Genomic DNA, 11,796 nt, shown 5'->3' with positions numbered 1-11,796 from the left:
AGATGCAGGGTTCCAGGCTGAACTCCCGCGTTGAGTTCCGGCAATGGTTCAACATCCTGTTATCATGGGCAGATCAATAATTGTCCCCATGTCGAAAAAAAGAATGGGATCTTATGTAGTGTAGGTGTTGCTCATGTAAAGTCCTCCAGAGGCTACAGAGACAAGTTGGCCCCAGAGACCGTGTCCACAGAACAGAGAAGGGAGGTCAAGAGACACAGACAGGCATCAGAAAGCGTCTCACCAGACCAGAAACCGGGGCGGCGAAGCAGACAGGCCTCAGAGACCGTAGCACAAGACCAGAGACAGGGGCCAAAGAAAGTCTTGCACACCTCAGAGATCTTGTCACCCGGAGCAGAGACAGGGCCCAAAGAGAGTCTCACGTGCCTCAGAGACCGTGTCACCAGACCAGACACAGGGGTCAGACAGTCTCCCTCTCCTCAGAGACAATGTCACCTGACCAGAGACAGGGACTAGAGAGACATACAACCAAGAGTCCTTGTCAACAGAAGGGACAGGGGCTAGAAAGACTGTCAGCAGACCCGAGACCGGTGTGAGAGATACCGACAGCGCAATCTTATACAAGCAGTATGTTTATGTATTTTCAAGAGGGGGCAGCGAACGCGTTCCTTATAGGTGTATTTTTTAACATATATAAATGTAGTCTGCATTTGCATATGTGTGAATAAATATGCAATGTGTCTCGAACTATGTTTTATGTCTGTATATACAATTAGCAACAAAGAACACAAGAAAACTCCCGTATCCACTAAAACCGTAATAAAAAAAAATTGTAATGCTACATTTCGCGTTTATTTAATAAGAAACTATCAATATATGAGAAACTGTATTAATTGTATGTCAACTTTCGTGACTCGAAATGGTAGTACTACCACCTCTGCTGCCCTGCGAACATGTATTTTGGTTTGTGCCGTCCACCCCACCAGCCACCTACGAATGCACCGTGAATTATCTTATGTTTGTGTATGCACTTGTGTGCGTACGGATATATGTGTGTACATACTTGTGTATATGCGCCTGTGTGTTTGTGCACATGTCTCTGTGCGGGTTTCTCCATGTGTGTTCCTGTGTGTGTATGTCTGTCTGCGCATTTGCGTACATGCGTGTCAGTGTGTGTCTAGTGAGTGTGCCTGTGCGTGTCAGCTCGTCCATCTGCATGTCTCTGCATGTGTCTACGTATTGTTGATCATCAGTGTGAGAGTGTGGATTGTGCGTGAGTGTGTGTCCGCCTGAGTGACAATATATGTGCGTGTGGGGGGGGGGGGGCACATTGCACGAGAGCAGTCATGACACCGTCATGCCCCGAGAGGAGTACACTATCCCGGGACATATTCAAGTCATTAAAAAGATATTTAAAGTCTGCAGTGTGGAAGCGCACCTTGCAGTCTGTGCTGGGGGGGCAGGGCTTGAACATTAACTGCAGCCGGGCACGGAGAAGCTTGTGGGGGAGGAGGCGACGGAGGGCAGGCACCGAGGGCGCGAGAGCAAGATTCACACTAACAGAAGGCGCTTCCTTCCTTCACATGGACTTTTCCAGGCACTGGAAGGAGCTGAAAAAAATTAAATGAGGGTAAATAAGGAGGATTTCTAAATTAAATGCAATGAAATCTTTGCATTAAGAGTGTGCCATTTTAAAGAAATGTTAGGCTGTTAGTATAACCTTTTTATAATGGCACATTCCTAACCGGTGGAAATTCCAGCACCTTGGCCATGAACAGAAAAGAGATAAGCCACACATAGAACACGAATTGGCCGCGCGCGAGCGGCCGGAGATGCAATATGTGGTGGGGGAGGGGGAGAAGCGGGAGTTGTGTGTGCGCGTGCGTCATCGTGATCACGATCGCTCTGAAAGCGAAAGTGATCGCGATGACGCACGAGTTTTCAGAGTGCTGCTGGCGGCCGGCTGCGCGCGTGCATGATCGCGTGAACGCAAGCATTAGGTCAGCCAGCAGCACTTTGAAAATCCCACATACAAAAGGTCTCAAAGAGACAGCTTGCGCTGTCTCAGCGAGACCTAAAAATGACCTAGGCACCAACACAAGTACACATAAAATATTCTGTGCATAATCCCTACAAATGTCTATGTAGATGCATACTATTGGTCCACTCCATTAAATACTGAAGTAGTACCCATGCAGCGTAGGATACCTCCTGTCAGTCTCATGCAATTCTTCAATCACCCATCCAACACTATGTTCTTATTGTATCAGTCTGCCAATACCTAAGCACTTATGGGGCAGATTTACAAGCACCCTGCGCCACCAGTACGTCACTTTTTGTAACGTAGTGATGGCGCCAGGCACTCCTTCATATTTACAAGGAGAGGAAAAGCCACCCTGCGCGGTCTTCCCTCTCCTTGTAAATACTACCCCTTCATACACAGAACTTTGCGTTGAAGGGGCGTTCCATAGGTGTTGCTGTGGGTGTTCCCACGCAACACCCATAGAACAAGATATCTCCAGATTTATGAGAAATCGTAAATCTGGAGATGTGTCTGAATGCTGCGCCATCCTAGAGTTGGTGTAGCAAAGCGTAAAGAGGAGAATTGTTTTCATTTCACCTCATTGTTTCCTCTTTCAATGCATGCTGCATTCCACAGCATACATTGAAAGAGGAAAATGCCTTTACTGATTGTTTTTGTGCAGGAAGGTGTCCCTTCCTGCACAAAAACAATCTCCGCACAACACAGACATCCTTGCACCATGGTGCAAGCCATGGTGCAAGGGTGCCTATGTCACCACATGGCTGCAGTTTGTGCAGCAGTGCAGAGGGAAGCACAGAGTTGCAACATATTCGTGTACATATTTCACATCCCTGTGCTTCGGAAGTGCCACAGTGCAATGCAGCTAAAGAGCTTGCAGTGTCACGCTGCAGTACTTCCTCATAAACCTTCACCTATAAATTCACCATACACTACTAATGCATTCTTTCAGTCAATCATGCTGTATACATATATTCAACCAAACTTTCACACATTACCTTGCAATTATAGTTCTTTCTTTAACCAGATAAGGTAGTTCTGATAAGAAATTTTTTTTTCTTTTGTATTTTTTTTTTTTTTTTTTTTTTTTTTTAACAATTTTGAACTTTTTGGGGGTGTTTTTTTCAAAACAAATTAACAAAAAAAAAAAAAAAAAAAAAAAAACACACGAACAGGAAACTTTTGGAATTACTTATTCCAAAAACAAAAATTAACAACGATGGTTGCGTTGCGCAGCACAAACTGCATCCACCGACTGCTCACCGAAGATATACGTTTCTTACACTTCACGCAGTGTTGCTCGAGAAAGGCGAATTCTAGCCTAATGTCCATTGCAGGTGTTCCTGAGGATGCTCCAGACGTACTTTCCACAGCAGGTGAGGGGTTCAAAGCAGATCGCCTCATTTCCTCCCGAGCAAGATTGAGAGGATGTGTGGTCCAGAGATGCTTGTACATAGAAGCAGTGCCACAAGAATTATTTTTTTCACTGTCTCTTGACAGGACTCAGTCACAAATTTTGCATGTCACCTTTCTCGCATTTACTTTCTTCTCTCCAGGTGGAAAAGTGAAGAATTTCCACACGACAGATTCCGGCCTCTGTGGACGTGGTGCCTCCTGCAAGAATTCTTCTTCAGAAGATACTTCCTCCTGCTGCTGTCCAGATGCCATTTTGTTTGATATTTTTTTAAAACAACCAAAAAAAACAAGCAAAAAGGGTTCTTGTAAGGAAAGATGTCTCTCTAAAGATGCTCCAACAAGAATGACTAAAATGGGTGGGGTCCTTCAATAGTTAGTGGGAAATGTTATGAACCATGAAATGTTTTTTTTTTTGAGGTCACATGGGACCCGCGTACTCTGCGCTCACAATGCATGCACCAGACTTCGCGAAAATATTTAAAAATAATATAAGTTTATTATAAGTACAAATATATTATTTCTAAGAATATCTTAGATAATCTCGTCCTAATATGTATATTAAAGACACATACATATCATTTTAGAACATACATTTTTTTTGCGGGAGTCGCGCACCTAGCTCGCCCCAGTACGTATATGACGTCACGCGGGACCCGCCACCGTGCAAGCGTCTCGTACCGTAATGCGCATGTGTCGCGAATGCGCGGGAGCAGGAGTCGCGGACTGGTCGCATACCAATCGCGCACATCACGCAATATTAAATGTATATGATGTAACTGAAAAACACGCAGCCGTCGCACACCGTACGCGGATCCTTCACAACTTTTCTAAAATGGCGGCTAGAATCCACAAACCCACTGTGATGTGTACGCTTTGGGTGCGCGAATCCGAAAAAAAATTGGAAACTTTTTTTTTTTTAAAGAAAAAAATATCAATATATTAAAATAAATGAAAACAAAAAAATTAAATATTATAGTTTGAATTGTTTTTCGAAAAATGTTTTGCAATTTTCAGAATGTTATTTAATAAATAAAATATTTATAAAAAATTGTAGAAAATCAGTACAAAAATAGGTATAACTACTATCACACTTAAAAATTAGCATTTAAAAAAGCTTTGAAATTCACTGAAAAAAACATAGGTTTCAGAGACGTTATAGTTAGAAATTAGCATTTAAAAAACCTTAGAAATTCACAGACAAAAACATAGGTTTCAGGGGTGTTATAGTTAGCTGGCCATTTCACTCATACAAAACCATAGCTGGCCATTTCACTCATACAAAACCATAGAAATTCCTCCGTTATAGTTAGTTCTGCTAACTATAACTCGCACGCCCGCAATGCACTGATGATGACGTCACATATTACATCACTCATGACAAGGTCAGTGACATCACTGATGACATCATCCAGTGAATGTGTCTTTCTGAAAATTAAATATTTTTTATATATGTATATCTAAAGCTTGATGGAAGAATAAATGGGTAAGTGTCTAAATGGATGGTTTTTTTTTAAATTGTTTGTATAACTGACTGATTAAGTGGATCTTAGTGAATACATGGGTTAGCGAGTAATGTTTAAATATGTAAATATCTGTATCAGTCTCTCACTTTGTGTATAAGTGGCTGCATGGGTTGGTGAGTAGCTACATGACTGTCTATATGGGTTATTAGTTGGTTTTTTGAGTATCAGTATGAGTGTGTATTGATCGGTGGGGGGTATTACTTAGCGCATAGATGCATGAATGAGACACACTGTATGTGTTGAAGACAGCATGTGTGCAGGACTGAATGGGTGGATGAGTGTGTGTATGGGTGTGTTAGTGAGTGAATGACTGTCTCAATATTGTCTTTATGAGTAATAACTTATGTTTTAAACTAGTATATGTGAGTATTGGTGTATATAAGTGAGTATATGTGAGAGTGAGAGATTGAAAGAGTTCCTGTATAAATAATTATGTGTTTCTATAAGTGATTGTTTAAGAGAGTAAGTATGTGTACGTTTCTGTAGAAGTAAGTGTAGTGGTGTGTGTATAACTGTATATGCAAGTAAATGGATGTTTGATCCTTTATTAGCATGAGTGACTGTGTGTGAGTAACTATGAATGAGTGGCGGTGTGTAACAGGATGTATAGGTGAACATGTACATATGAAGAGTGAGTACATGTATGAGTGACTATATAGGACAGTTGGTGAATGAGTTGATGTGTGTGTAGATTTTGGAATTACTGAATAGGTTGTTGTAACTGGTATTGGTATGTCCATTTTTTTGAAAATTTTAGTTTCTATTTGTGAATGTGTGTATCAAAGGTTATATTAGGGTGAGAGGAGGACTGCCACTCCATCACAAGGATGATGTCATCAGTGATGTCATGAGTGATGTTATTTGAGATGTCAGTGATGTCATTAGTGATGTCACTGACCATGTCATGAATGATGCAATATGTGACGTCATCATCAGTGCATTGCGGGCGCGCGAGTTATAGTTAGCTGAACTAACTATAACGGTGGAATTTCAATGGTTTTGTACGAGTGAAATGTCCAGCTAACTATAACACCCCTGAAACCTATGTTTTTTTCTGTGAATTTGTAAGGTTTTTTAAATGCTAATTCCTAACGATAACGTGCCTGAAACCTATGGTTTTTTTAAGTGACTTTCAAAGGTTTTTTAAATGCTAATTTCTAACTATGCCTACAGAGGTAGAACATGTGAATAAAGAAGAAAAAACACACAAAGAAGAAAAATAAATGCAGAAAGAAGCAACAGAAGTCCTCAAAAACGAAGAAAAATGCAGGAAGAAAAGACGTGCAGAAAGAACAGAGGAGCAGAAAGAGTCTTTGTTGCAAAATCATCCTGTACCCTCAACTTTTTTCAGATGGGTACTGGTGGTAACTGACACTTAGAATACAGTTAAAACACCTACATACACTAGGGAACACTATGCGTTGGGGTACCCCTGTTATTAGCATGACCTCCCCTGTAAGCCCCTAGTATATAATAGGGCAGGGGGATTAAAAATACCTCTTAAAACGTGCCACAAGGTGCGTTTGCACAATGGTGAAGGGAGGGGGGTGGCTGAGCCGACGTGTGCAAACACGCCCTGTGGCCGTTTTAATTCAGGGGATAAAGTTCCCTTGAATCCTGAGTGTCCCTTGGGTACAACTAGCCCATCAGGTATCTCTAGTTAGCACCACAGAGCTCCATTGCAGAGAAAATGGGCACAGCCTGGACCACCTCTCTGCAACGCAGCGGCGCTTACTGGGAGCACCTGGTGGGCTAGTTGGCCCCCAGGGTTCCTTAGGATTGAAGGGGAATTATTTCCCCAAATTAAAACGCGCCACAGGGCGTGTTTGCACACGTCACCTCAGGCCCCGTCCCCTCCCTTCACCACTGTGTAAACGCGCACTGTGGCTGTTCTAAGTTGAGAGATTAAGTCCCCTTGAATCCTAAGGGTCCCTAGGGTCAAACTAGCCCACTGGGTACCTCCAGTAAGCGCCACAGAGCTGCGTTGCAGAGAGGTGTAAAAAGGGGCGTGGCCTCTGAACATCTGTCTGCAACGCAGCTCCCTGGCGCACACTGGAGATACCTGTTGGGATAGTTAGCCCTCAGGGACCCTCAGTATTAAAAGAGTTAATCCACCAACTTAAAACGCACCACGGGGCGCGTTTGCACAGTGGTGAAGGAAGGAGGCGTGGCCTGAAGTGACATGTCTGCAAACACACCCTGTGGCGCAGTTTAAGTTGGGGAATAAATTCCTCCTCAATCCTGGGGGGTTCCTGGAGGCCAACTAGCCCACCGGGTACCTCCAGTATGCACTAGAGAGCTGCGTTGCAGAGAGGTGTTCAGAGGCCACGCCCCTTTTTACAACACTCTGCAATGCAGCTCCGTGGCGCTTACTGGAGGTACCTGGTGGGCTAGTTGGCCCCCAGGGACCCTCCGGATTGAAGAGGAATTAATTCCTGAACTTAAAAGGCACCACAGGGCCTTGTGGAACCCCTGAGCAGGCCTAGGGGTCAGGGTGTTTCTACCCTGCCCCCTTTTCGCGTTTTTTTTTTTATTAGGTTTCTTGTGCCTCGGTTCTACAGAGGCACAAGATGGCTGCCAACACTTCCTGATTTGAAGTGTTGACACCCAATTAGAATACAGCTCGTGCACTGCAGGGTGTGCGGATCCAGGGCGGCCATAGATATGTGATTTTGATTCTCTCAGAAACTACTGAACGGATTTACACCATTTAAGCAAAAGGCACGACTCTGAACTAAGATCTACCTTTCTGCCAAATTTGGTGTAATTCCGTTCAGCAGTTCGGGTTGTAGCTGCAAATAAAGGTCCCTATTGAAAACTGCATGGGTTAAACACGTTTTGGGACCCCCCTTTTTTCTCAGCCACCGCTTGACTTATCACCCCAAGACTTTCAGGATAGGAGCGGACCGGAGCAGGCCACGAGTTTTGAAAATTTCGCGAAGACTCGTCAACCGGTGCCAAAGTTATTCCAAATAGAATGTTGCGGATTTCCTATGGATAATAGGTCCTACTGGCGACTGCCAGTAGGAGATAGATAGATAGATAGATAGATAGATAGATAGATAGATAGATAGATAGATAGATAGATAGATAGATAGATAGAGAGAGAGAGACATAAATAAAAAGAAAGGGTATACATGTATGCACTGGGTCATTTAATAATAAGGGTATGCTTTTCTCTAATTGACCATTACATACTACAGTGCTGTGGCGAAAGATAAAGTAATTATTGTAACTGTACAGGTGTTTTCTAAAATTGAGTGTGCATTGAACTGCTGGCTTAAAAGCTGATAACAGATCTTTTAGTAATTCAATCTGATTTACACTAGACTTCTTCGACCTTCTTGGACTCTGAAAAATGCATGTTCTCCTTTAGAGACCCTGGTACCTTCCTTAATGCGTAGCCACTGGCCTACCTACTGAGGTATCCTGCACGCTAGACAAGCTGCTGTGAGTTTCTGTGCTCAGCAGTAGACTGTACGAGTGTAACCCAATCACCCACGGATTGCTCCATCAAACATTCTAAGGGCTTCAGAGAAGCTCTGAAATGCAAAGTTCCCTTAGATACCACACACCTCCGTATGCACACCAAGAGCACACTAATCACACACAGACACAATTTAAAAAAAAGCAATACTTACCTCTTCAAACAAAATAACATGCATCCAACTACACTGCCCATCATGCATGAACCTCAATTATCAATTCAAACTCTTTAACACACTACATACAGAACACTACCGCAACACCATATACCACTCATAACGTAAACAAAGATATGGCAGGAAACAAAATGCGCATTGGTATGATTTAATTAGGTGGAGCTAAAAAACCCAAACCATGGAATTATCAGAAACCTACAACCATTAGTGGCGATAAGCAGTACCGAGGTACAACAGCAGCTATGGGAGTGACCCCGGCTCATACCTGAAGCTTGGGCCTCCTGCTCAGGTAGGGCAGAATGCAGTTGCTGCTCTGCTGGTCACATGGCTTTGTGTACACGATACCGTACATCACCCAACAGGTGTGGAGCACGTATACGATGAACACCCCCACGATAAGGGTTGTGAAGGAGCTCTTGTTGAGCATGACTTGAAGCAAACCAGCACCTCAACCGGTGTCACCGCAGGATTTCCAAAGCCGGCGTAAGGGGAGGGACTTCCGTTACTAGAGCAAGGTGATGGACAGAGAGAAAGGACAAGCCTGATGCCGAGGCTATAGACTGCCGCCTTAAAAAGTACTTTTATTTGCTTGCATTTTTGTTTAAAAAAGCGGGCTTGGTCCAAGGCTGTTAGAACATTTTATAAGACAGCAAGACACGTTTTCACGATATCATAAACGGCCAAATGAAAACAGGAAAAATTGTATCCGCATATGAACTGTACCAATGAAAATTGCTTTTAATGTTAAAGTAACATTTGAATTTTCTGTTTAACACCAGGAGCTCATGGATTTTCTGTCGGGGACACCATTAGTTTCAAACAGACCAGCGTATGGATATTTTTAGAACCGGGGTTTGTTTTTGACATCATATGAAGCCCTCGAGATAACGAAGGTTCTAATTGGCTAAGAGCAATGATTGCACCCATTGGCTACTGTTTATTTCAGCAGTCTCTCAAACCTATGCTCCCCGATTTATTTGGGTCACTATCGGCCAAGTACTGTTTCGTTTTACTTGCTCATGATATTCCTAAATTTTGCCTTCGCTTGTGCCCTCGCGGCTGTGCAGGCTCTGAGTTGGCTCACACTCTCTCCGTTATTATTGCATACGTGCCAATATACCCGAGTCAGGCGGGAGACTACCAATTTCTAACTCTCCAAAAATGACGTTATTTTGGCTGTCTCGCGCCTGAAATTAATTGCCTCTGCTTCAATGAGAGAAATATATTCTCCCGATTCTATTTAGGTCAAGCCTGGGTAGCGCATGCGCTGCGAGTATGGATTTGATGCCTCGCCCACTCTCTGCCCATATTTTTAGGTCTCGCCTGAGCCAGCGCTGTAGCGCTGCTCTCGCAGAGCTTTTGTAAAAGGGGGATCTGGAAGTGCAAACTAGTGCTTTTCAGGCCTCTAAATACAGTGCATGTGCGCCGGGCGCGCGCACCATTTGGCAGCCTGCCTGATCACTTTCTCGGCCGCTTTGATGTTCTCAGTGAGCCGCGCGGCCACTGAGGACATCAAAGCGGCCGCGAAAGTGCACACCATTTGCCACCCCCTCCCTTATCCCACTTCCTGCTTGTTAACCCTTTTAAGTATGTACCGTCTCTGATGGCTCCCTAGCCAGAACACACGCCTCCCCTTCTCCCCACGCCCAGGTACCTTCCTGCAAAATCACTTTCTAAAGACGCCCCCATTGACACTGCCCAACAGTTCCAGCGCATTGAATCCAAACAGGGATCAGCAGTCGCTCTTTTGGCTCGCCTCTTTGCCATTCGCCAGCCCAAACACTGTATGCAGAGCCAGGCGCCTCCGCCCCTACACTCTTCCTCACAATAAAGTTTGCGCACTGGCTCTAACTTAGCAAAATGTAAAAGCAAAGATATCTCTGATTGGATGAATGTTCTTTTGGCCGACGAGCCTGCCCTGGCCCGCCTAACTCACTTGGCATCAACCCTTCCCGCGTATTTTACCTACATACTTAGCGAGTGGGGACCTGTAACGCCAATATGGCGCTTTACGGCAACTTTAGGGCGCTTCTTTGACGCTATAAAGTAATAACGAATAAAAAGCACAGGTGTTAAGAAGCCTTCTGCAGCGCACCGCCAAGATTTCGGTTGCCTCTGGGCGCCTCCGGGCTGAAGAGACTGGGCCAATATTGTACAAAGCTGAACACTTGGTTTAGCTGGCTTCCGAGCACTTCCAATTGTGAACTAGAGGCTACAGGGCGGGTAACAAATAAAGCCATGTGCCCAGGATCACACGGCTTTCTACAAGCGTCAATTAATAATATTGTGTCTGAAATGGGGGCAAAAACCGCTCAGTCTTCCTTTACATCTTAAAACACGTAAAGAAATGTGGCGACGCGTGTCTTATGCCGCCCCAATGCATGCCTCAAATGGGCAGATTACAGATTTCTGGCACGGCTAAGTGTGTCCCACACCTGGCTCCAGCCCACAGCCCCTTCCCAAAGCATGGTTAAATAAAAAGAAATCGCGCTCTCTGGAAACACTCGCACCTGCAACAGCTTTGCAAAAGTGTACCAAATCTGCATAATCCAATCCCAGATAAAAATAACCTCCAAACTCATCCTGTCTCCAGACATTGCAAATGGGCCGGGAAACAAATAAAACAAGCATTTGCAATGCAATAGGTCGCGCAGTTACACGAGTTAAAGCTATTGGCATTGTAAATGACAATGCCAATAGGCATTTGTGAGAAGTTGGCCTGGCATATGCTGTTCCTAGTTATAGGGACACCTTGCACCAGTCCAATTCGACTCCTATTGAGGATAGGTTTAAGACAACCTTTAAAGAAAGCTATCCTAGTGGTAGCTGTGGAGAGCTGCCTTCAGGCTAAGTCTTGAAGGAGTGTTAAGCTTATTGTTTTAACATAATAACCTCTTGAATAACCAAATGAAAGAGTAGCCCACACAGGTATATATATAAAATATATGTATTTATTCTAGACAGAATCCCACAGTCACTTTATGTGGCTAGTGGCAAAGTTACACTTCAAACAAGCATTTATAAACACAATAAATAGCACAGAAATCAATGGGCCCCAGGGGGGGACCAAACCATATACTAAAATAGTGGTATAAGAACCACGACAATTCTACAGGCAATGCCTAGGGCATTCAGGATCGCTGGCCCCTTCAGAATCCACCCACAGTTAAGAGGAAGGGGACCCACGGGAGGCGTG

The 11,796-nt window shown here is 44.0% G+C and overlaps 1 protein-coding gene across 1 annotated transcript in view; it reads right to left on the bottom strand.

Annotated features, from left to right (window-relative positions):
* CLPTM1L (CLPTM1 like) overlaps positions 1–9,109 on the bottom strand; it is a 1,829,238-nt gene extending 1,820,129 nt beyond the window's left edge. Inside the window, exon 1 of the mRNA XM_085606118.1 lies at positions 8,866–9,109. Within this exon, the coding sequence (XP_085462244.1) occupies positions 8,866–9,027 (162 nt within the window). The 5' untranslated portion in view covers positions 9,028–9,109. The remainder of the gene's footprint in view (positions 1–8,865) is intronic.
* Between the last annotated feature and the right edge of the window lie 2,687 nt (positions 9,110–11,796).

The sequence above is a fragment of the Triturus cristatus genome, chromosome 5_1 (genome assembly GCF_964204655.1).
Source record: "Triturus cristatus chromosome 5_1, aTriCri1.1, whole genome shotgun sequence".
NCBI classification, from domain to species: Eukaryota; Metazoa; Chordata; class Amphibia; order Caudata; family Salamandridae; genus Triturus; species Triturus cristatus.
Note: the sequence above shows the minus strand (reverse complement) of the source record. Positions and strands in the feature narration are given on the sequence as shown.